The sequence below is a fragment of the Helianthus annuus genome, chromosome 12, assembly GCF_002127325.2.
Source record: "Helianthus annuus cultivar XRQ/B chromosome 12, HanXRQr2.0-SUNRISE, whole genome shotgun sequence".
NCBI lineage: Eukaryota > Viridiplantae > Streptophyta > Magnoliopsida > Asterales > Asteraceae > Helianthus > Helianthus annuus.
The window spans coordinates 152,151,563-152,178,262 of NC_035444.2; the positions used below are offsets into that span (position 1 = coordinate 152,151,563).

General features: G+C 37.7%; 1 protein-coding gene and 1 long non-coding RNA gene across 3 annotated transcripts; both read right to left on the minus strand.

Annotated features, from left to right (window-relative positions):
* Positions 1-14,713: 14,713 nt before the first annotated feature.
* LOC110893336 (putative F-box protein At1g32420) lies at positions 14,714-15,805 on the minus strand. Its single transcript, XM_022140446.1, has one exon. It carries the CDS (start codon positions 15,803-15,805, stop codon positions 14,714-14,716), a length of 1,092 nt encoding a protein of 363 aa, XP_021996138.1.
* Positions 15,806-20,999: 5,194 nt separating this feature from the next.
* LOC110897019 lies at positions 21,000-26,282 on the minus strand. Of its 2 annotated transcripts, none has more exons than XR_004873788.1 (3): positions 25,978-26,282; positions 21,684-21,751; positions 21,000-21,110 (listed from the first exon to the last, which is right to left on the minus strand). It is a non-coding gene; the product is annotated as an uncharacterized LOC110897019 (long non-coding RNA). The 2 variants fall into 2 exon arrangements; XR_002568370.2 differs by lacking the exon at positions 25,978-26,282 and adding an exon at positions 22,269-22,473.
* Positions 26,283-26,700: the final 418 nt, after the last annotated feature.

A 26,700-nucleotide genomic window follows, 5' to 3' on the forward strand; every position in this document is an offset into this window, starting at 1 on the left:
TGTTTATCATTATTCAAAATACCCACTCATACCGATTTCAAAATGCATTGTTTTATCAAACGTACTTCTTATTCTACAATCTATTTTCACTCAACTCATATACGCGAAATTCATAATCATGTCTTAAAACGTTTTATTGCTCCAACTTCAAAACCTTACGAAATGCTACCTATCAATTTAATCGGCTCAATGAAACTCTTGCCCATGAACTTCATATTCGACTTAATCACTAAAACATGCTCACCTTCTACTTTTAATCAAAATCCAAACAACCTTTCTCAAATACTTATAAGATCTTATAGAAGTTATATGATTGTTTTACCAAATACCCTTTTCAACATCAACAAATCATTTGTTAATTTTTTTAATCACTAAGTCCTTTTGCTAAATTTCTCTTCTAAGGATCCTAGTTTTCACAAGAACCTCCTAAATTCATAATTTCTTCTTTGATGAAATGAACTTACTTTTTAACGAAAACCCTTTTCCTACACCAATTTACAAAACACGTGGGCAAGAAGACTTCATAGGGACCGACCATTTTTCGGATTACGTAAACCCTTTTAAACAAAATTAGCATTTCTATTTGTTACAAAATACGTTATGCATAACCAACGAGTACTTTATGTTCCTTTACATATACAAACTATATTCTACCTTTCAAACCAGGCTCAATCTAATTTTGATTCGATAAACTCAACGTTTTGTTGGAACAACTATACATGCACATTGTCATACACGTTTTAGTCGATATCTCGCGATAACACCATTTATATCGTTCGTATCTACATACTTAGCCTTTCTAATCCGCGATGCCTCAACGTACACCATATACGCAATATTTATTTTTCATACCTACACCTATGTTCATACGTTTTATGCTTGTACTCATACACATACTACTTATACGTTTTACGCTTCTGCTTGTACACATACTACTTACACGTTTTATGTTTATGCTCATACATACATGCGTATTCATACTTAAACTTATGCTCATACTTTCATCCTTACTCATGATTCATACATTCGTACCTATACGCGAGCGTAACCTGAGGGATTCGCTTGCGTGGGTCCCACACATACTTAAGCATGGACTTGCTTATATACTATATTCTTGTACGTACACATTCTAAACTTTTTATGTATACCCCGATTCATACACAACTAGTACAAGCTATGCGGATCATGCGACGATCAAAATAATCACGGGTGCACACGGGATTATAGTGATAGGCGTATGAGAACCATAGAGTGTACTACTGTGTATGGTAAGACACGGAACGTAACATGACCTCAAGTAACGAAACGGACGTAATGTGGTTAAAACATGGTGGATACGCCGCTGGTACTTCCTATATATAAGTGTTTTCACCATGTTACCAAACTTTCGTAAAACGTGCCATGAGAAATTCAGTGTGTTGCAGACCTTTTGGACCTAATACAACTTCACGCAACTCACAAACGCATTATATCCGATTATTCATGACGAGACTTCATCCTTAACACACTACGTTCATCTATCCAACACTTATGCTATTCACATACTTGTACTCTTTAAGAGTCATTCGTTCATTCTATACTCGTATTATTTTATACAAAACTCGTTCGCAATCCAGCTTGTTTAAACATTTGAGTCCTAACTTACCTCGTTACCTATAAAATAGCCTCCCTATTCTTGATTCTTGTGAAACTATACTTAGTATACCTCTATTGCTTTATTTAAAGTAACAAACCTTTTCGTTCCTCTCAATAAACAGGTTTTACGAAAGTATGATTTTTTATACTATCCTTAAAAACTTCCCCTTGCAAATCTACCTTGACGTTCTCCAAAATTTGGTACTTTTCAAAACTTTCAAACTTCCCAAGTTTCAATTCTTAATGATCACCTTTATGCCAAAAACTCTTTCAAGCCTTCCTCTTGAATAAATTTCGGGACGAAATTTCCTAAAGGAGGGGAGACTGTAACGCCCTGCGTTTTCAAACATCCTACATTTAGAAACCTTACGTGAAATTCTATCTTTGGAAATCTTGTGTTCTTATAACCATTCTTTCATCGTAATCGTTGTAAAATACGGAACTTGCTTCGTAAATAAAACTTGTACATTACACTTTTTACCTAGTTAAATCATGTTTTATTTCATATTTCACCTTGTTACAAGTTAGGGGAAACATTGTTGCATATTATTACACAACTTAATTAACAAAATTACTCATTATAATGTTTTAAAAAAATAAAAAAAAATAAAGAAATATGGCAGCCCAATTCAGCAAAATTCAGCCCCATATAGTTGGGTTTTGTGGGCTAGTTTCAAGGTGTAACCCCTTCTAAACACTTCCAAAGCCCAACCCATTGAAACCCTAATCCTTCCCCCTATAAATACCACATATAACCAGCCTCCCTACCACTTTTGCAACCCTAAAAACTCACAAAACATCCACCAAACCGTAGCTGAAAGCAAGGGTTCGAGTAGATTGACACCCCTTCACGAAAATGAGCATAACTCACTCAATTCTTATCCGATTCACTCGATTCTTTTTCCTACTTGCTTGTATAATCATGGGGTTCGATTCCTAGACTTCTCCTTGGAGAAATCAGACCTGGAAATGCCCCGAAATAGTCCATAAACTTTCTGTTTGTTTTTATGTTCATCAAAAACTTGTTTAAATCTATGCAACTTGTGTCCAACACATCTCATACCTATGTCCTAATGCTTACAACTTATCCCATGGTTGGTTAATCTTAAAAACAAGGTTGAGACATCTAAATCAGAGGTTAAAACCTCATAAACTTTCTGTTTTTAATTAGGGTTTTACCCACAAGTAATGTTCAAGTGTGAAACTTGTTGAATGTGTGATGGTTGGATTAGCTTGGGCTATCCTTCATAAGAATCCACTCATTACTTGATGTTTTGCTATAGATTAGTTGTTGTTAATACCTTGATACTTGTATGTTCATGACCCTCCTTGTTGTTTATAACAACAAGTGTAGTGGTGAACAATAGAGGTGCCTAAATGGAAGCTTGTTCTTCCTACCTCATGTATGTATTCTATGACACAAAGAGGTACCTAAATGGAGACATTAATCTCCTACCTCATGCTTGAATCATAAGACTTGTAAACTATATAATATCTAAGTTATTCTATATGTATACATCTAAGTAACTAAGACTTGATGATGACTTAATAGTTATTTGTTAAGTGGACGTTACATCATCTATGACCATGCCCTTGTTACGACTCTAATGGATCTTAGAATCCATGAAATCATACCAACTCTTTTGAGTTTCAATAGTGTCAAGAACAAGAGTTATGCGTACAAGATGATTATTTTCACCTATGTTACTTTCTATATATTAAAAACTCCGAATCTATAATCTTCCGTTATACGCCAAACTCACACACCTACGTTTCCTTGTGTAGAAGGACAAGGTGCTCCGAACTAATTCATCTACAAACTTGCTCTCGGAATTTCAAGTCACCACTTGTAAACCGTGAGTATACTCGTATTTCCCCCTTTTTACTTTTACCACTTTTGGGGTGTAACATGTTTACCTATTAACTTACACATGAACACTTTGTTAAACACATGAACGTTCCTATAACATGCTTGTATACGTGATGACTTGATACTTTAAACTTGGGTTATTCTTATGTGTTGAACTTATCATTAACTTCGTACGAGCCAAACCTTGACATATGTAGCGCTATAGGATTAACGACCCGCCCGTAAACTTGAGGTTATGTCTTGAGCATATTGCGTTTTCTTGGTTTGATATGTTAGACACATGCCATATTTAAGGTTTATCTTGAATCATATGCTTGCCATGAGGAATTGATCACACTTTTTAACTTATGCTATGTACGTACCAAACTTGTATACTCGCCTTTGCTTTTGCATTGAATTGTATTTTTAAACATGTTACAGGTTGATGATGATGAAATGAAAACGGATAGCAAAGATGCCTAAATACTCACTTAGACGTTTAGGTTTAAAGTGTTGTATCAATTTTGTTTATGTTATGTTGAACAATGTTGTTATTTGCTTTTCTTGTAATGTTTTGACATTTATTTTGGAAATGAAATTTGGATTATTAAATTATTGTCACAAATAGCGTTATGATGTCTCGAGCAATCTTCACACTTCGTCTCATCCCGATGTTTCCGCCATTGGTTGGGGTGTGACAGTTGCGTACTCCCGGTCTGCTGCTGGTGTCATGTGAATCACCGCGGTAGCTATGGTCGTCAGGGTCGGTATGACCGTACCCTTCGGTGTATGGTTGCGGGCCCAATCGGCTTTGAATGACTGGGCCGCGCCGGGAGGTTGATCGCCTCCTGTCATCGCCATGGGGGCCAAGGCGGGTGTGCACCGGTCCTCTGGTGTGGGACCCGTATGAGGAATCGTCCTCGTTGAGGGTGTGGACCGAACAGTAAGACGATCCGCGGTCATCACGTCGGCTTCTTGAAGCCAGGCGCGAATGTATCCTGCCGTCGTGTAAAATACGCTCAGCAGGGGTGTGCGGTGCTGGGGTAGGCCCAGCTCGTATATTCGCTTCAGTACAAGCGCGGTTGTATGCTGCGGTCAGCATGGCTGCCTGCTGCTCGTACCAGGTATGAACGGTCATGCCTGGTGGGATCACAGATGGGAACTGTGATAAGTCATGTCCAAACATAAAGGAGGGACTCCTTTGTGTGGACGTGCCGATGTGTCCGGGTTGGGAGGTCGAGGCATTGACCCCTACCGGAGGTGGGATTGGAGGATTTTGGTTATCCGCAATGTTGTTTTGGTGATCAGTCATGATCGTGAGAGAGGGAAAAGGATGGTTTAGAAAATGCTAAGAGTAGCGGTGGGCGCCAATGATGAAACAATGGTTAACCGGGCAGGGTTAACACACTGGTCTCGTCAAGAAGGGTTAATCCCTTCCTCTCGAGGATCGCTGGCTGGATCACCGGTGGTTGATCTCCTGCACAAGGAAACAAGCCGTGACTCGTAACAAGGAGGATGGGGTGGGGGGTGCTCCTTGTTACCACTCTCCGGCGTGAGAATCAGTAGTTTGCTTGGGAAGCAAAGTAAGATAGTAGTAGTAGTGAGAGAGTTGTGAAGAGATACCTCAAACCTGGTTTGGGGTTGGTATTTATAGCCGAGGAGTGAAGGAGGATGATGATGGATGGACTGACGACGTGCTGCACCTTTGCAGGTGTGTCAGGCTTGTCGGTTGTGGAGGTTACGCCACGTCAGTCCATTGCTTACGTAGCTCTGACAGGTAACTGCCATTGGTGCCACTTGCACTGTGGTGTCAGTCCCACTTGTTTGAGTGCATAGGATGCGGTGCAAGCCGCATCGCTACGTGCGGTAACATCTGAAGTTACCGCGTCTCCTACTTGTGATCAAGGAATACGCGAGATGCGGTGCTAGCCGCATCGTCGTCCGCGGAGACTATTTGCCTGCATCCCTTGTCGTGACGAAAATGCCCATATGGTGCGGTGTCAGCCGTACCGTTACGTTCATCTTCTTTTATGCCTAAGGTAAGGCTTTCTTGTATTGATAGAAGTGTTCACTGGATGCGGTGCGATGCCGAATCGCTGTGAATACTTCCGTTTTCGTACACCAGATGTGATGCTCTGTCGCATCACTCTACCGTTCTCATATTCCATGTAAGTCCTCCTTCGTTACTAGATAGATTGGATTCAACCCTTGTGCCGACGCGTTCTCGCATGGGCACAAGTAGGTTGTTAGCTAGTGGGGGTTTTGATAAGGGTAATGGTCACTCGCGATCGATGCTGACGCGAGATCTGGGACCATACCCCTTCAGTATACAACTCACAAATGCATGTACAATCATTTTGTAATGAGATTATATCAGAAATTTTCACTTATAAGCATAATATATCATTTGTCGCTAAAGAATCCATTAGCAAAAAGTTGAGGAAAGGAGAGTACTAAAATATAAATGAGTGTATAGGAAACGTGTTAAGATCTCAAAGCACACTCTTCACAACACATGCATACGCATGTTTTCACTTGCACACACGTGTGAAACTCTTGTGGTTTGGGCCATTTTGCATAATGATTAACGACACCCTTTTCCTATCAAGCAAGCAAATAAACGGAATCAATTCAAAAGATTAAACTTTGATGCCGAAAATCATAACGAAGGATACAATTTAGAAAAGTAATAAGTTCCAATAATTGATCCCTCTTTTATTTCATATCTTACTAACTTCAAAGTCAAAGAAAGACGGTCTCTTCGGGGAATTACAACAAACACATGATATGCATTTTAAACAGGTAAAACAATTGATCATAGGCAACACACTATAATCAAATCATGCAGTAACAATAACAAACGCATATAGATCACTAAGTATGTATATAGAAGAAATCAAGCTGACTGGTTGTTTCTGTTAGAATATTATAAACAAAATTTCGTATTTATGTTGTGTATTAAAACTAGGATATATATATATATATATATATATATATACTTATATGTATGTGTGTAATAATCCGAAGAGGTGTGACTGATGGTTGGCACCGGTTTCGAATGGCGGTTATTCCCGCCAAATTCAACTGCCATTCCAACCGTCTCTCCTCTCAATGTATTTATGTTTATTGCCGGGAACATTACTCGGTACCAAGACAATTTAATCACTATTAATTGTCCACATTAATCTTACATCATTGTCTCATTATCGATTCATCATCAATCTGTTTTGATATCATGAATACGAATCTATATGATAATTCCGCTGCATCACAATCTGATGGCCAACAAAGTGGTATTAGAGCGCCAGGTTATTCCGATCTTAGGGCAACGTCTACAACAATTCCGTGTCAACACTGTGCAGACGAAAGAAGGGAAAGAAGATGGCTAATAAAACGTTGTTACTATTGTAACAATCCAGGCCATCAGGTTTCAAACTGTAAAAGGAAAGAGGATGATGAAGAATCCCAACTAATACGTCTTGCTATTAACACCAGAGTGCAACAACGGGATGTTGAGAATGAAGATCTCAGAAGAAGTCAGAAACAAGAATTTCTAGTGGCTGGAACCAACGGAGGTTTTTGGTCGGAAATATGGTATGTCAGTAAAACTTTAAAACGTCATTTCTCTGGAAATTTAAACATGTTTAAGCACATTAAGAGTATGAATGGGGTAGAGTCAAACACGGGTGATAATCAGTTTTACTTCATAAGGAGTATCAGAGTTGTGGATATTGTTTCAGGGATCGAAAAAATTCGTGTTCAAAGTGTATTTTATTCACAAGACATAGATAGGAATGTCTTAAGTTATGATCAGTTAATTACACAAGGTTTTACGGTAAAATTCTCTGGGGATAAGTGTAAACTATATCCTACCTTTAGTGTTCCCCTAAACAATGGTATAAATGCAAAATCTGGGCTAACAAAAGAAGAAGAAATGGGTGTTATAGAAAAACAGAAGATGATGAATAAAGAAACAGAGTTTATGGCATTCAAAACAAATTTCTTGAACAATTATTTCGAAAATATTGAAATATCATCCAACGAACCGGATTGGAACGTGATGATACTTCAAACTATGGAGTTCAAGGATTTTTTGGATTGCAAGGCTTTACTTGACATGATGGACGATAATGAGTATATCGGAAAGTATAAGTATATTCTTCAAACAAAGTTTGAAGAAATTGTAGAATGGTTTATAACAAGGAGATTGGGAATAACAACTAGACCAATTCCGGCCTACGCGTCAAACAATCGGAAGGTGAGTCTGTTGGATCTGTATCTAGAAACAGAGAAGGAAGGAGGACATAGAAGAGTAACTGAGAATAATCTGTGGCCTCAGGTGGCCAAAGATATGGGATTCGAGTACAGTGATGGTGAGTTAATGCGTCTCATGTATGCAATGTACCTTGACGTCCTCGTCTATTACTATAAATTCAAGATCATTCAATCAAAAGCCAGTGAAAAAGAGATAACAGATGTGAAGGAAGTGCCAATTAGCAAGATGGATCTGCGAAGCAGGTGTAGTGAAGGAGAAGACGTCAACCAGAATGAAGGTGAAGATGACAGTCAAGAGGTTGCTGGGAGTCCAAAGGAGCACTATGCGTTTTTCACTAATGATGGATGGAATGAGATCAAAAGGAGAACACAGATCAAAAGAACCTTCGACTTCAACAGAGCAAGGGCAGCCATGGATGAGGCTAATGAGAGTGTTCTTAAATACTCCCGTAAACACGATTATGTTTAGGGGAGCGTGTTAGAATATTATAAACATAATTTCGTATTTATGTTGTGTATTAAAACTAGGATATATGTATACTTATATGTATATGTGTAATAATACGAAGAGGTGTGTCTGATGGTTGGCACCGGTTTCGAATGGCGGTTATTCCCGCCAAATTCAACTGCCATTCCAACCGTCTCTCCTCTCAATGTATTTATGTTTATTGCCGGGAACATTACTCGGTACCAAGACAATTTAATCACTATTAATTGTCCACATTAATCTTACATCATTGTCTCATTATCGATTCATCATCAATCTGTTTTGATATCATGAATACGAATCTATATGATAATTCCGCTGCATCACAATCTAGTGGCCAACAGTTTCACAACACATCTAAACAATTGTAAAAACAGCCAACCAAATCAAAATTCAGTCAAAAGATTTGGTTCGGGGGAGAAGATGCATCGGGGACGAGTGTCCAGATTGGCTAAAAGATTTGGTTCCGCCTAACCTCGATTAACCTCCGACTTTCAATTCAAAGATTAAATTCCAGTGAACTTTTCAAATTCAAAGTTTTGAAACACAAGTATTTAATAAGACCCTGCGCTAGTCCAATCATCTTTACAAAACGACCCGATATCATAAGGCCACCTGTAGTGGTCCGGGATATAACGCCGGATTCAAGCATGCCGAGACCACTACGACAGGCACTATGGGGGTTAATTTTTGTGTTCCCTGATCCTCATAGCAGAAAAAATGACAAAAGTCAGGGACTAAAATGGCAGAAAACAAAACTATTTGAACTAAAATGGCAAGAAAAACTATTTGGACTAAAGTGACAATTTTGTTCAAACCTCAGAGACTAAAATGGCAATTTACTCAAAAACTGAACTTCAAAGCCATTCAACTCTAGTTTTCTGAGAGTGGGTTTAAATATAGCCTCTTTGGTGGTCTCGCCTGCGTATCAAGGCAAGGCGGATATGTTACTAGCAAAGCTCATAAAGGCAATGAGGCAAGCTATTTAAGATTTGAGAACAAAGAGATTAAAATGAGTAGAGGTTGATCAAAGATCTAAAGAAAAAAAATAGATGATTTAGTGTTTCTTATTGAAGGTAGACTTTTATTAGAGGACGAAAGGTAAAAGCCCACTAAATGGAGGAAAATTGTTTTAGAAATTGAAGTGACAAAAAGTTTTCCAAAAACAAAAAAGGCAATTAAATGGGCAATAGACGGTGACAATAGTTGGTGGGAAAAAATGTATTCATGTCAAAAAGCATTGCAAACTATTTTAATTGTCATATGACATTTTTAATTTGCAATATGAGAGATTGTATTGAAAATGTCATAAAATTTCCGGTTAAAGTTACACTCGGAAGCGAAAAAACAAGGGGAGGGGCAACTAAGATCCGCCCATGCTAGATAGCATGGAAGTGGCCGAAATGCAAAAGTAAAAAAGCGAGGATGGTCATTTGGGTATGTTCATGATTACGTGTGGCCAACATAATTGTGAATTTATCATCACATGTGTGTGTTCACGCGCCATATTGGCTGCCAAACCGCGAGGTTAGATATCTTTCAATATTTTTGAATTTTTTGAATTGTTTTTTTTTTCAAAATTGCTGTAACGACAGTGTTGAAAGTCAACATTGTTATGGTTCATATGGCATTGACCTATTGGACAAATTTGGGCATTTAACTTCTCGTACTAACTAGGGCTGTCCAAAAAGCTCACGGCTCGGAGTTTGCTCGGATTTAGCTCGGAAAAAGCTCGCTCGATATGGCTCGGTTTGAAAGTGAGCCGAGCCGACTCGGCTCGGTTAGAAAGTGAGCCTAGCTCGGCTCGACTCGTGACGAGATAAATTGGTTCGGTTTGGCTCACTTAATAGCTCGGCTCGGCTTAGCTCGAATTATTTACTTATAATATATTTTATTTTTATATACATATTATATATTACAAAAAAGTGATTATTATTTACATGTATTAAGGCTTGTAGTTTGATATCTATGACATATTTAAAGGTTGATTGTTGTGCTAATGAACAAATATTGTGTTTACTTGAAATATAAAACTTATTTAGCATTGTTGAACGTAATTTTGGCTTGTAATGTATTAGGTTGAACTTATTTTGAATATGTTCTTTTAAAGTATTGAATAATATTCTAGAATGCTGAATTTGAGAGCTATGTATTAATTTTTATTTTTAAAATCGAGCTAAACCAAGCTGAGCCGAGCTAGCTCGGTTTAAAACCAAGCCGAGCCCGAGCTTAGATTTTCAGCTCGGTTTCAAATCCGAGCTGAGCCGAGCCAGCTCGGTTTATAATCGAGCCGAGCCCGAGCTTGCCCTAGCTCGGCTCGGCTCATGAACAGCCCTACTACTAACAACATCCCATGGTTAATACTCTCTCCTGACCAGCTTGACTTTTCTTGTATGGTGCTGAGGAGATGCTTGCAACCCAATAGATTTGGTATAGATTCAGATGTTCAAGAACTCATAGAGCGACTTTCCGAAACTTCTACTTTTTCTGGACATAAATCTTTGGATGCCAGGTGTCAAAATTCTATTGCTCATACTGTTAAAAGTTGATCTATTACGGTCTTAAGGGAATATCATTCACTGCCAACAGGTTCATATAGGATCGATCATCAAAGAAAATCTTCCAGTTTTATCGAGTGTTCTCTAGGTATCGTATTGCTTTAGTAGCATTGGTCAAAATGGGCCAAAAGTGTAAAAGTCAAAGACAAACACCTCTTTTTTACTCTCATGTAATGGACCTATTTTGAGTGCTCTTATTACTTTTTTTTGAAAGTCAACTCTTATTACTTATTTAGGGTAAAGTTTTTGTACAAATAATCTTAACATACTAAACATACAAATTGAAGAAAACTCAAAAAGACAATGTGGCATTTTTGTAATTATCAATAACTATCAAAGTTACTCTACAAATATACCTAAAAAAACTTAACCACTCCCCCCACCCCCAAAAAAAACCTAAACCCCCCACCCCCCCACCCCCCAAAAACCTAAAAAAAACCTACCCCCCCCACCCCCCAAAAACCTAAAAAAACCTAACCCTCCCCCCCCCCCCCCCCCCCAAAACCTAAAAAAAAACCTAACCCCCTCCCCCACCCCCCACCCCCAAAAACCTAAAAAAAACCTAACCCCCCCCCACCCCCAAAAACCTAACCCCCCCCCCCCCCACCCCCAAAAACCTAACCCCCCCCCCCCAAGCTAAAATGCTAAAAACTAAACCCCCCAAAAAATCTAAAAAAAATAAAAAAAAAACACACAAATTATTTTATTTTATTTTTTTAACATTTTTTATTAAAAAATCGCTACTTTTAGTAGCAGCCAAAAAAAATTTTTTTTTTTTTTTTTCTAACGAAATGTAGCGATTTTTTAATAAAAAATGTTAAAAAAAAAATTTGTGTTTTTTTAGGTATTTTTGGTTGTAACTTTGATAGTTGGTGGTAATTACAAAAATGCCACCTTGTCTTTTTGGGTTTTCCTTCAATTTGTATGTTTAGTATGTTAAGATTATTTGTATTTGATCTTTTGCCTACTTATTTATCCTAAAATTGTCAGTTCCCTCTTCAATACCCATCTCTCCCCACCAACTTTGTAATGTTTCATTCGAAAATATGTTGTGGTTTATTAGAATATTTACTGTCCATTCTGGAATCAAAATTAATTGGCCTAAACTGCATTAACCGGCGAAACTTAACAGTTTTTTTGGGGTTTGATAGAATTCGATAAACACATACTTGCACACACTGAATGAATATATATGATCAGAGAATTTTTGTACTAAACACACACATATATTACGTTCAAATGATTACAGACATCGGTATTTGTAGCGTAGAACCGTAGATGCCTTGGGGAGCAAGGCAACAATAAGGGTATCCTGGGCACTCTCGGGGAGAGGGTGTGGTGACCCCTAACCCCGACCGGGAACACCGCCGCCATCACCGCGGAGACCCGATTCGGGGAGGGGATTCGACATGAATTCACCGCGTTGAATGGCACGACTTTTGAGGAACGGTCGAATTTTAAATGGTCAAATTAAAAAAAAAAATTCACTTTTTTAACAAATATAAATAACCACACCCCCACTAATTTTTTATACTTTCAAACCACACCCACTTCACTCATTTTTTATACTCTCAAACCACACCCACTTTACTAATTTTTTATACTTTCAAACCACACCCACTTCAAACCGAGCAATGGAGAACCAACCCCGCGAAGCCAAGAAAAAAACTAAGGGACGGGGCTCGCAACCGTCTCGTGGTGGTTCGAGCGGTGCAAGTGCACAACCACAACCCCCTTTCGGATATACTTCACAACCCCCGTTTTTTTTCCAACAACCTTCACACCCATCCTTTTACAACACCCAACCACCCAACCTTCAACCCAATTTCGGCTATTTTCAAAATTTGTTATCAATGGATGCTCCTCCTCAATCCCCCGCCTTCGACCCATATGGTTTTCGTTCCCCACAAGTTCCATCTACACGAGGAAATGTTGAACGTCCTCTACCTATTTACGACGACGAGGACGATGAGGTAGTGCCCGAAACTCAAAATTTGGGCGACGAGGACGAGGACGATGAATATAATGTGGATGAAGACGCGGGCAACGAAGAAGATGACGCTCGGGATAAAAAGGGAAAAATGGCGAGCGAAAAATGGACAAAGGTCCAAGAAGAGGCGTTGGCGAAGGCGTGGGTACATTGCTCTAACAACAAAAAGAAGGGCAATCAACAAAACCGCGATAGTTTTTGGCGTAAGATTTTAGATCATTTTAACGCCACCGTCGGTGGAAGTAACCGGACCGTGCATCAAGTACGGTCTAAATGGGGCCCGATGATGATGAAAATAAACTTTTTCAACGGCCTATACCAACAAGCGGTAAAAATTATATTTTTTAACATTGTATATTTTTTAATTTTCTTTACTAAGTTCATATTTTTTAACACTTATTATTTTATAATATGTAGGATTGCACACGAGGAAGCGGATGTAAGGATCTCGACGTGATGAAAGTCGCTTTAAAAGAATTTAAAGAGAGATTTCCGAACGGTTTTCAACATGTCGAGGCGTGGGAGGTCGTTCGAAAACACGACAAATGGGCCCAAGTCCCATTGTTGGGTGAGGAAGGGGAAGGTTCGGCACAAAAAAGAAAGCCCGTTGACGTGGACCCTTCCATACCCGATATGAACGAAGACCCCTCGCCACAAAGAACACAACGGCGAGACAAGCGACAAGCGTCAAGCGACATCGTCCGAGGGAAGTTCGGCCGAGTTGGCGGCACAATTCAAAGAGTACACCGCCATGAAAGAAGCGAAGCACGCGATGGAATTGGAGGCGATTGAATTGAGGAAGAAAAGAGAGTAGGAGGCTCGCGAGCTCATATCGGAACAACGCGAGACGATGAAAAACTACAATTACGATCGAGATATGAAAACATTCCTCAAGCCGCACGACGATGCTCCGCCAAATATGTTGCCGTTCATCCTCGCCCGAAAGCGCGACATCGCTAACAAGTACGGGTGGCCGTGTGATTTCTAAAATTTTTATTTTCTAGTTTTAATGTAATTTTTATTTTCTAGTTTGAATGTAATTTTAATTTTCTAGTTTGAATTTAATTTTTATTTTTATTTTCTACTTTGAAATGTCTTTTATTAAATTTTATTTAATTTTTATTAATATTTTTTTATAAACATGCATAATTACAACAAATAAAAAAACAAAAAAAAATAATAAAAAACCAAGTCCCCTAAGAGGGGAGTGCCGCCATCAATTTAGGGTGTTAGGGGAGTTTAAGAGGAGAGTTGACGTGGCACACGAGGATTGGTTATGCGTAAGAGAGGGGACTCCCCTCTTTAGGGGAGTGCCCCTCTCACCCTAACCGCCTAATATATTTACATATACATACATAATACCCCTAGACTTTAGAATTATTTACACAACTGACCCAACATATAAATAAATACCAAATAATAAGACCCTGCGCTATTCCAATCATCTTTACAAAAACAACCCGATATCATAATCCATAAACACTTGAAGCTCTTTCTAAACCTACACAGACCCATGCCCTACTATTATATATCTTCTCACTCACACCCATATCATATGTTCTTCTACTTCTTCCCCACACGACACACACTATTATGCTCATCAGACGAACAACTTCCCAAATGCTTTTTCACCAAATACCTGAAAACAGAAAGCGTACACATATATATGTATACAGAGATTTAGACAACTAATCTGGAACATAATCAATAGTCTGATCAACAAATCAAGAAATGTGATAAAAAACAATTGAAATTCATTGATTCAGAAACTATTGAAGTATTCTGCCCCACCTTCTCCTACACATAACAAACTAAAACTCTTCTCGAAAATCAAGTCCGTAGTAGAAAACTTTAATAACGGGCTGATCAAAGTAAAAGTAGCGACGTTACCTTTTTCATAAACTGTAATAACGGGCTGATCAAAGTAAAAGTAGTGTTTTCGTGTAGGAATACACAGAGATATATCTTCCACTAACTCCAAGATTACTGAAGGCTTTAGAGTAGGGTTCATAAGCAGCAAGTGTTCCAACGGAACCATACGGTTGTAATTCGACTAAAGCCTCACCTGTCTTCCTGAATCCCAGTACAGAAGAAACCAGTGATCCATCCGGTGTATGACCACTGATAGTGAAGAGCTTTTCAAACAACTTTGGAACACCATCCTTCATCACCCATACATGATAACCCCGTTTATAGTCCTCTACACAGCCTTCAATCACAACGGGGGACTCCCTTGGCTTAAACATACACAAACGACAATTATTATAGGCTAATCTATCTGGAAGCTTCACTTCTCCAAATTCTTCACTTGTCAGATCAAACAAAACAATCAAATTATCATGCCCATCTTCAGCACCAACCCTATCATTAGCAAGCCAATAAACAACTCCACCTACAACCACCTGTTCCTCATCAAATATAACAAACTTACTTGGTACATTGCTGCTATACGTACTTCTCCAAACCCTCGCGCTTAACGTAAACACCTCAACTTGCCACGGGATCAAACCTTCCACATCGCTACTAATCCTAATTTTGATAATCTTCGGGTCCGTAGTCTCCCGACAAACCCCAAACCCTAAAACAATTGTATACATCTCATCATCAGCCATATCAGGCAGAACAACATCAACCGCTTTCCTAATGGAAGGATTCCAAATAACCGCTTTCCTATCGGTTTCACTGAACGAACACAATAATCCATGAGAGCTGTCTGTATGATGTGCAACTAAATTAACGACGGATGGGGGAATTGTATCAGTACCAGTATCTGTATCTGTATCATCATCAATGTCAGCAATTGAAACATATTTTTTGTAGCGAATAAGAAGGCTGTGATACCTTACGAGCAGATGTTGCTGTTTCTGTTGGGTGATATGATTTCGAATGAAATCGGAACTGTCGATGAGGGACTTCCATGCTTTGCAAACCGATCGGAATCGAATCAACGGTTCCACCGGAAGCTTCTTCATGATTATCTCTTGGAGTTCGAAGGGAATGTTGTCTGACATTTTGATTTTGATGATTGATTCTAGGGAGGGTTTACAGAGACTTGAAATTTCTAGGGTTTATGAAATCGATGATCAAAGATGTAAGACTGAGATATATACGTTTTGTAATTTCAACATCTTGGAAGCAAAACGACACCGTATTGGTTAAAGCCGTTAGACTATCTCCATTGGTGACCAAACCCAACCCAACTTTTTATTAAAAAATTAATATCTCTCTCTTCTATCTACACAACCCAACCTTACTCAATTTTTAACACACATTCACAACCCATCCCAACCTAAAAAATATGTTTTTTTAACGAACTCGGTTTCTAATAAAATTTATATCAGGATGTTCACAAAAAAAAATAAGAAATACCATGTATTTAGTGTTAGAAATAACCCATTGATGTGGCCTTAGGGATCATTTGGTAACATTACCAATATGACATAACTAGTCCCCGACAATTACTTGATGGTAGTAATTGTAATTATTGATTAGTATTAAGGGGCAATTATGATTTCCCTTTAGGTACCATTAATAGAGAAAACATAGAGTTTTATAAGTGATCACCAATCATGACCATTTTCATTGATCTTTATATATTGATGATAAGTGGTGATCAAAACTCTCTAGTAGAACACCAATACTAAAATACTAAAATTCTCTCTAAGGTGATCCATCAACCTAAGGTACCATAACGGGAATTATGGCCTTATCTTCGTCTTCAAAGATGACTACTCCCACAAGTAAGTGTCTCTAACTTGGTATCTATATTTACATTATGATTGAATAAACATGATTAGGTTCTATATTTTGACCCATGTTTATAGATATAATCAACATGTGGTATCAGAGCAATGTTGATTATATCATTCGATTATGTAAATTTATTGATGATCATTTTTATCTTGTTATGCTCAGTTTACATTTTTCTGTTTGCAATGTAATCAGTGAACAAAATATTTTAACAGATTTTTTAAAATGACATACTCTGCAACTAAACTGAAAGGATCACTAATGCATCATGAAATTGATGCATAATATATATAGTTTTTTTAGTTGGATTTATGAAGACATCGTTGATATTGCCACTGAAGTTGAACAAAATGTATATAATAAAATAAAAAAAAATCTATTTACAGAAGTTGTTTTTCATGGAATAAGCTTATCCATATTGCCAAAACTTTTGATGTTCTAATCGTTTAACCTTTCTTATGTTATAATGGAAATTAAAATCATTAAGGTCTATTTATTTTATTTTTTAATTATGGATGAATGAGATTCCATCCATAAATAATATTACCGTTTCCTCTAATGTTTCATTATTGTTTATTTATCCACATTTAATGTAATTAAATCAAATGAAACTCTTGATGTGTGTGTTTTGTGGGCACTATTGTCTTTATGATATAATGATATTCCAAATTGATTTTCTATGAAGAGAATGCTTCAATATAAGTTTATAAAATCTTTTGGTATATTCACATTAGACTTTTTATTATAACCATCTAAACGATACAATTAATGCTTGGATTTATATTTATGCAAATCTTTATATTTTATTTAAATCTACTGAGATATATTTGTTTTTTAAATCTACTGAGATAAATTATGTCTAAATCCTTACAGTTATTATATTTGACTATATGGGATTCTATTATGTTTTGGGTTCATCACACTAAGCGAAATTAATCTTTTTACTTATGTCTTGAAACCTATTTGACATACGAATTTGCATGTTTTGTCTTAACTTTTGGAAGCCTTATTTTATTTGGTTTCGTATGACCATAACTTGGGAATGGCCCAACTTTAATTTATGTCATTTTATGTTATTATGTGTATTATTGGATAATGAACCCAACAACTAATTGTTTAATGACATACATAATGAATTATTAGCCTAATTTACATAAATATTTCATTTCTGGCCCAAAGGTGTTATGTTATATTTATGTGTTTTACCTTATTGTGTATGTATGTTCATCATGATACATGAATTTTGGTCAAACCCAAAACGAAGCTAGAGTTCATGTAGAACATTGAGACAATCTATATTTATGTGTGTTCATAATATGTGAATTGTGGTCAAAGCCAAAGCGAAGCCAGAGTTCATGTAGAACACTAAAGACGGTCTATTATTTATATCGTTCATAATGCTGAATTTTGGTCAAAGCCAAAGCGAAGCCAAAATTTAGGTAGAACATTAAGCTGAGGTTTATTATTTTTTTATCGTTCATAATGCGTGAATTTTGGTCAAAGCCAAAGCGAAGCCAAAATTCAGGCAGAACATTAAGTTGGTTTTATTTATTTATGTTCATAATACATGAAATTTGGTCAAAGCCAAAGCGAAGCCAAATTTCATGTAGAACAATAAGTCAGTTTATTATGTATGTTCATAATGCATAAATTTTGGTCAAAGCCAAAGCGAAGCCAGATTTATTATAGAACATCAAGACAATTTGTTATTTATGTACGTTCTCTGAATTTTGGTCAAAGCCAAAGCGAAGCCAAAATTCAGGTAGAATCTTAAATTAGTCTGTTATTTTGGTGTTATAGTAGACTATATCTTCAATATAATAATTTGTGTATGCCTTACTTGATTACCCCATAATGTAAATCACTCCAAGCTTCTTCTTAGGTTTGTATCTCATCTATTCCATCCACTCTAATTTCAAAACCTAAAATGTTTTGCTTACTAAAGAGTTTCTACAAAATTTGCTCTTGTTGAATTGTTGATTATTTCTTAAGATATGATGATCCTATTGCTCTTTTCTGATAAAAAGTATTACAGAAGAAAACTAGAGCATGACTAGTGGGATAAGTCAACCATTATATCTCTTATGATAATCAAGAACTCATTTCATTATTGCTATCATGGGAGCTATTCTAAATTCTAAATTTCCTAAGACTAATTTGTTTTCTTTGGAAGAATCAAAATAACTCCTAAGCCGCATGCATTACTCTAGATTCTTACTATAAAGTTTGTGGCATATGTGAATACATCATAATGTACAATACCATGACCCATAATTTAAAGGTTTACACATGGAAATCATTACACTTTTCCGGTGCATTACATATAACTTTTCCATTAATACCATAAGTTTCCTTAAGAATCAACTATAACACTCAAGAGTACCAAAGGAAAATGAGTGTGTTGATTAGCAGCATATGTACAGGAAAAGGAATGCATGAAACTGGAAAATTAGATGATGTTCATCTCACCGCCACTAAACCCGAAAGGAGGATACTTTTAAGATTCAGAGATAGTGTACAACTACTACTTCCAGCTATAAGTTTCTTCAAAGGAAAGTCTCACAGCAGGTTTATGCCATTAAACTAGGCATGTGCATCGAGACTATCCATAATTCAATGAAATAGCTGGCTAAGATAAGTAGTAAGATATTTATGATATTTAAGTCTGCTAATGGTAATATTCTAACCAACATATGACCGGTTGATTCTAGTTCTATGTGTTTCCTTACCAGAAATCAACAAATAATTAATATGAGAGTTAGTGGCAAAATTTTATGTTAAGACTATAAGAACCATACAAACTGTTTTATAATTGGGCTTAATGATACCTTATATATTCTGTAGATTATTCAGAATTTAGTATCAATATAAAAGCTGCATTATGAAAGTTGTGAGGTTTGCATGGTTAAAACAAAGTCACTTTTACCTTAAACTCTCATATTATTTGTTATCTCAATCTGGATAGAAACCTTATAAGATAGAACTTGATGATGCTACATTTTTCACAACCTTTGTTATCATGAAAATGAAAATTTAACAAAAGAAAAATGAGACTTACAAATTTCATCCATTACGACCAAATTTCATGAGAAATTATGACTAGGTTAATGAAGGATGAAATATTATCAAATCTCATTCTTAGTGACTTATGAGCATGTGTTATAAGCCTTAATATTTAAATGGCTAAGGGAATAAATTAAGTTCCATTAGAAGTTATATTTCATTGGAACTTATCCCAAAATGGAATATTCAGACATAATTCATTTATCATAATATTTACTTGTATTGTCTTATATGAATTAAGGTATTAAAGAAATTAATTCATATATACTATGATTCCTTCTAAATATGTCCCCAAAATTTTTATAACATATGGACATTAAGGAAATCAAGTCTAACATATATGACATGTTCCCACAGCACATACATCATTGAAACTTATCTTGTAGCATTCCTACAGATCTAAAAGGTTAGTGGGAGTATTAAGTGTCTTAATCTTAATTTGCGAGAGTTGCAAGAGGTGGGGGAGTGAAAACTTGTTATTACCTCAATTTGCACCTCTTGTACAAGACATTGCTCCTTCACAACTTTTCTCTTTAAGAATATACTGCTACTCTAACAAAAGTTTCATTGTTGCTTAAACGTGGGCACACTCAGATTTCTTGCCAAAATTGTAATCCTCAAACAGAGAAACTGCAATGAGTAACTTCTTTAATTTGTTTCTCTATTAGAATTTATTGGTCTTCTAATGTTGACCATAAGCATGCTAAATTGTTAAAGATTTCTAAGTCAGTGGGAGCAGTAAAAGTCCTTATCAGGATTTGCCAGAAGTGCAAGAGGCGGGGGGAAGAGACCTATTAAATTTTACTCTGATTACACATCTTGCGCACACTTAGAATTTTGAAAGTGATAGCAACTTAGGCAAGAGTTAATCCATAAAACTGAAACTCTTAATAAACCTAATAATCAACTAAGGAGGCCATCTAGGTTTAAAAGCCTACTAACTTTGATGATTATGTATCCTCCTTGACTGAAGTTGAAATGGATTTTAGAAAGTTTACTCATCCTACCTCTTCTAATTAAGCCATTAGCATCAATCAATTTTCTAAATGTAATAAAAATTGTTATTAGCAAATTTGATTTTATGTGTCAAAATAACGTTTGGGATTTGGTTGAATTACCTAAATCCAAATGCAAATGTTAAGACACTAAAAGCAAGATTGATTGTTAATGGTTATGCTCAGAAGAGAATTATTTATCAAAGAATCATCTTACCTTTCTTACAAAAGGTTTCTTTGAGGATCATTGTTGTTCTATGTTACACCCTTATTTTTATACTAGGATTTAATATCTATTTTATACCAAAAGCCATTAAAATTTACATAAGTTTCAAAACTTTACTAATTAGCCTACTAAGAACAAAAGTAGAACATAATATTGTTGTTTAAGGCTTTGATTACAACAAAAGAAACACTGTTTAACAAGTTTAACATAGCGGAAGCTTCGAAATGGAGTGTTCGGTTCATTCATCTTGTCGCTTGATCGCCATCCTTGACTTCTAATCACCTGAGAATCAACAATTAGATCGTTAGCTCTTGATATTTAAGAATGATAAGGTTTAAAGACTAAGCTCCCCATTAAAAGAATAGGAAAACAAAAGTGTTCCAGGCTCCACCGTAATTTACGGTACCACCGTAAATTACGGTGAGTGCTGGAAATTTCTGGTTGCACCGTAACACAGGAGAGAACCTCCGTAAATCAAAACCCTCTACCGTAAATTACGGTGACACCGTAATTTACGGTAGCACCTGGGAATTCATGGTTTTGTTTGGTTTGAGCATTTCAACCAAAATTTCAACTTTCGGATTTCAACATCCTGCATTATCAATGTAGTAAAGGTCTAATGTTTCTAGTACACCATACTATAGCCACTACATACATCAATTATCATGTTCGGAATATAGATCATGTTTACTTGATTGTTTGACCCGTTTGGCTTGCCTACGGAATTTCCTTCCTTCATGGCAACTACCATCGAGCTAAAATTCGTCATTCATGCTAATATTCAATTTAACTAGAAACTTGATAAACAACTACAACGATCTAAATTTACATAATGTAACGAGGCATGTTACATACCTTTCAAAGCGAGCCCTTCAAACGAGCGTCCACACCGGTTTGTCCACTAGATGCCCCGGCTTCTTTTCCTAAAGAGTTCAAGCACTTTATGTTTAGAACTCCATGTTTTACTCACATAACGCACGTTCGTGATACTTCGTATTTATGCGTTTAAACTTTACAATTCAGTTTTCTTTTAAAACCTTCTTTGAGGCATTTCATCGAACATTATGGAGGCAGAATTTCTATTTCATTTGTTTTCATGTTTATAAGTTGCTAATTAGCCAACTTAACTTCAATTAAGCTATCACATATCATGTAAACATCACCTCTTTCCTGAAACTATCTTCTAAGGTCAATTTTACTAGATTAACCTCTAAGAACCCTAGAAATCATCATCACCTTGTAAAACCCACAACCCACCTTCAAGGTGTTCATGGAGTTTTCTGAATTTAGTCATGATTTCACATGTAATTGGTTGAATTTAACTTCTAAACACCAAGTTGATTCTAAATTAACCAAATAACACTCATGCATCAACAATTTTCCAGATTTCATAACATCATGAGAAATTCAAACAAGAAATTAACACAAGTTTTTACATACCTTAGAATCCTTTCGTGATGAGGATCACTAATCTATGTTTAGATTTCGTTTTAGAGCAGATTTGGGCTTTCAATTTGAGGTTTTTGAGAGTTTAGGGTTTTGGAATGGGGTGTCGCCCCCTTCTTCTGCTCTGATCGACCAACACTCCAAAATTTGGAGTGTTTGGTTACTAATGGTAATTAGATTTTAGTTTTTGACAATTTCAGCCCCTCAACTTTGTTCCACACTTTATTTAATGGGTTTTAACCTTTATGAGTTATTTCTAGTCTATCAACTAACTAGGTTAAAGGTTCCTAGTTAGTAAATTCCCGTTTATTAATAATTTATAGCTTTAACATAAAGTTTTATATTTTTGGGGTGTTACAAGTCCACCCCCCTTAAAAGGGTTTCGTCCCCGAAACCGAATTACATACCAAATAATGTAGGGTGGAGTCGCCGCATTTCTTCCTCGGACTCCCATGTAGTGTCTGACCCTTTTCTGTGCTCCCATTTGACTTTGACTTGACTTATTATCTTGTTTCTCAAACTTTTCTCCTTACGATCTAAAATCGCAATTGGTTTTACCACATAGTTGAGGCTGTTATCCACCTCGATGTCATCGTAGTGGACACGAGCGTTTTCGTCGGCCAAACATTTTCGAAGATGTGATACGTGGAATGTGCTATGAATTCCACTCAACTCTTCAGGTAATTCAAGTCGATAAGCCACTTTACCGACCCGTTCAGTGATTCTAAATGGCCCAATAAATCTCGGGCTTAACTTCCCCCTTTTTCTGAATCTGATGATACCCTTCCATGGGGAAACCTTTAGCATGACCATATCGCCAATCTGAAACTCAATTGGCCTTTTTCTTTTATCTGCGTATGCCTTTTGCCGGTCTTGAGCCGCTTTCAAGTGTGCCCGAACTATATCGATTTTAGCGTTTGTAGCTCGGATTATATCGGTTGGCGCTAGCCCCCGCGGACCCACTTCTCCCCAACAAACCGGGGTCCGACACTTTCTGCCATATAATAGCTCATACGGAGCCATTTTAATGCTCGCGTGATAGCTATTGTTATATGCGAATTCGACCAAAGGTAAATGAACATCCCAACTACCCCAAAGTCGATAATGCAAGCCCGTAGCATATCACCCAATGTCTGTATCGTTCTTTCGCTCTGCCCATCCGTTTGTGGATGGTAAGCAGTGCTAAGGAACAATTTAGTTCCCATCTGTTCTTGGAATTCACGCCAGAATTTTGAAGTAAACCGGGTATCTCTGTCTGACACAATGGATATCGGTACTCCATGTCTTGCTATGATCTCGTTGGTGTAAACCTCCGACATTTTCTCCGAAGTATAAGTCTCACGAATGGGAATAAAGTGAGCGCTTTTGGTTAACCTATCCACTACTACCCAAATAGCATCAAAACCACGACTTGTTTTAGGCAGTTTGGTCAATAGGTCCATCGTAATTTGCTCCCATTTCCAAACCGGAATTTCTAACGGTTGAAGTTTACCATATGGTTTTTGGTGTTCAGCCTTGACTTGTAGGCACGTCAAACACTTCTCCACGTACTTCACCGTATCCCGCTTCATTCCGGGCCACCAATAGTTTTGCTTCAAGTCGTGATACATCTTGGTCGCTCCCGGGTGAATGGAATAACGGGATTTATGAGCTTCATCGAGTAGAAGCTTTTTAACCCCACATGTGTTAGGGACCCAGATTCTATTAAAGCGAGTCTTCAGGCCGTGACTGCCCACCTCTAGGTCCTTAACTTGGCCGATAATTCTTTCCTTTTTCCAGTTTTCTGTCTTTACAGCTTCATCTTGTGCTTCTCGAATTTGTTCAAGCAAGCTCGAAGTCACAACCAGTTGCATTGATCGTACCCGTATTGGGGTATAATCCGATTTACGGCTCAGCGCATCGGCCACTACATTAGCCTTTCCCGGGTGATATCGTATTTCACAATCGTAATCCTTCACCGTTTCTAGCCACCTCCTTTGTCGCATATTCAACTCCTTCTGATCGAAGAAGTATTTCAAACTCTTGTGGTCTGTGAATATGGTGCACTTTACTCCGTACAAGTAGTGCCTCCATATTTTTAATGCAAACACTACCGCCGCCAACTCGAGGTCGTGCGTAGGATATTTCTGTTCGTGTACCTTTAATTGCCTCGAGGCATAGGCTATAACCTTGCCCCGTTGCATCAATACACATCCGAGTCCCGATAGTGAAGCATCCGAATAAACCTCCATGTCTTCAACCCCGTCCGGTAGGGTTAGTACCGGAGCTTGAGTTAACTTTTCTTTTAACGTTTGAAACGCTTTCTCTTGTTCAACACCCCAGATGAATCTTTCTGTCTTTCGGGTCAGCCTGGTTAGTGGCGACGCGATCTTGGAGAAGTCTTGAATAAATCTCCTATAGTATCCCGCAAGTCCCAAAAAGCTTCTAATTTCAGAAGGGTTCTTTGGGGAATTCCATTTTGACACCGCCTCAATCTTTGACGGATCCACCAGTACTCCGTCAGCACTTATAATGTGGCCCAGAAATTGCACCTCTCGTAACCAAAAGGCACATTTAGAGAATTTTGCGTATAGCTTCTCTCGTCTAAGGGCCTCTAACACTTCTTGTAGGTGATGTGCGTGTTCAGCTTCACTTTTCGAATATACCAATATGTCATCGATAAACACGATGACCGACTTATCCAGCATCGGTTTGCAAACCCGGTTCATGAGGTCCATGAAAGCCGCGGGCGCGTTTGTTAGTCCGAATGACATCACAAGGAATTCGTAATGTCCGTATCTCGTGCGGAAAGCCGTCTTCGGCACATCTTCTTCTTTGACCCTTAATTGGTGATACCCCGATCTAAGGTCAATTTTGGAAAACCAATTCGCACCTTGTAGTTGGTCGAATAAATCGTCTATTCTCGGGAGCGGGTATCGATTCTTTACCGTGAGTTTGTTTAACTCCCGGTAATCGATACACATGCGCATACTCCCGTCTTTCTTTCTCACGAACAATACCGGTGCGCCCCAAGGAGACACACTCGGCCTTATGAATCCCTTGTCAAGCAGGTCTTGGATTTGGGACATCAATTCTTGCAATTCTGACGGCGCAAGTCGATACGGGGCTTTTGCTACGGGTTTCGCGCCCGGAATCAATTCGATCCCGAACTCTACTTCCCGTTCGGGCGGTATTCCCGGCAAATCTTCCGGAAAAACATCTTCATAATCTCGTACTACCGGTACATCTCCAATCTTTCGTGATTCTTTTTCGGGTTCATTTGCGTATATCATAAATGCTTTGCATCCTTGCTTCATTAGCTTGTGAGCTTTCAACATTGAGCATACAATGGGATTGCCTCCTTTTTCACCATAGATGGTGACGTGTTTCCCGCTCGGAGATGTCAGTTTTATCTCTTTACGGAAACACACGACTTTTGCGTGGTGTCGAGATAGCCAATCCATCCCAACGACGACTTGAAATTCTCCCATTGACATCGGGATTAGATTTATTAAATATTCTTCATCGTCAATGCTCAGTTTGCAATTTTCACATACATCGCAAACAATAAAACTTTTATTATTACCTATCTCTACTTCTAAGGGCACAGGTAATTTAGTTAGAATAAATGAAGGATGTCGAATAAATCCATATGAAACAAAGGATTTATTCGCACCCGTATCAAATAACACACGTGCAGGAATCGAGTTTACAGTAAATATACCTGAGACCACGTCAGGTTCAATCTTTGCTTCAGCGGCTGTTAGTTGAAAAGACCTCGCCTTTGCTTTGGGGGCTTCACCTTTCTGTTCCTGCCCACCCTTATTTTCAACCAACTCCGGGCACTCTGCTTTCTTATGACCCGTTCGGTAACAATTGTAACAAACCGTTACCTTCTCCGGGCATGATAAGGCTATATGTCCCGTTTTCTTGCATATAGGACAAGGCTTATCCTTGTAATGACATTCGCCTTTATGGCCCTTCCCGCAAATTTTGCAACCCGGTGACCCGCCTTTCGTATCAGACTTCTTTGAGCTCTCACTCGTTCGTGCCTTTTTGGTAGGGCTGGGATTTACATCAGGTGCCCTCCGTTCACCCCTTTCGATACTCTTTTTCAGCTCTATTTCCCTTTCCCGAGCAGCATTTATAATCTCGGTAAGGGTCTCGTATTTGGAAGGGGTGATAAACTCTCTATACTCGGCACTCAACATGTTATGATAATAATATATCCTTTGTTCTTCGTTTGTTACAAGATCATCACAAAACTTCATTTTATCCATAAACGTTGCCGTGATCTTGTCTATGGTCTCGTTTTTGTGCCTGAGCTGCATGAATTCTTGCTTGATTTTATTCATAACCGCTTTGGGGCTATGATGCTTCAGAAATGGCGTCTTGAATTCATCCCAAGTCATGATCTTAACAGCCTCAGCACCGATCTCTCTCTTCT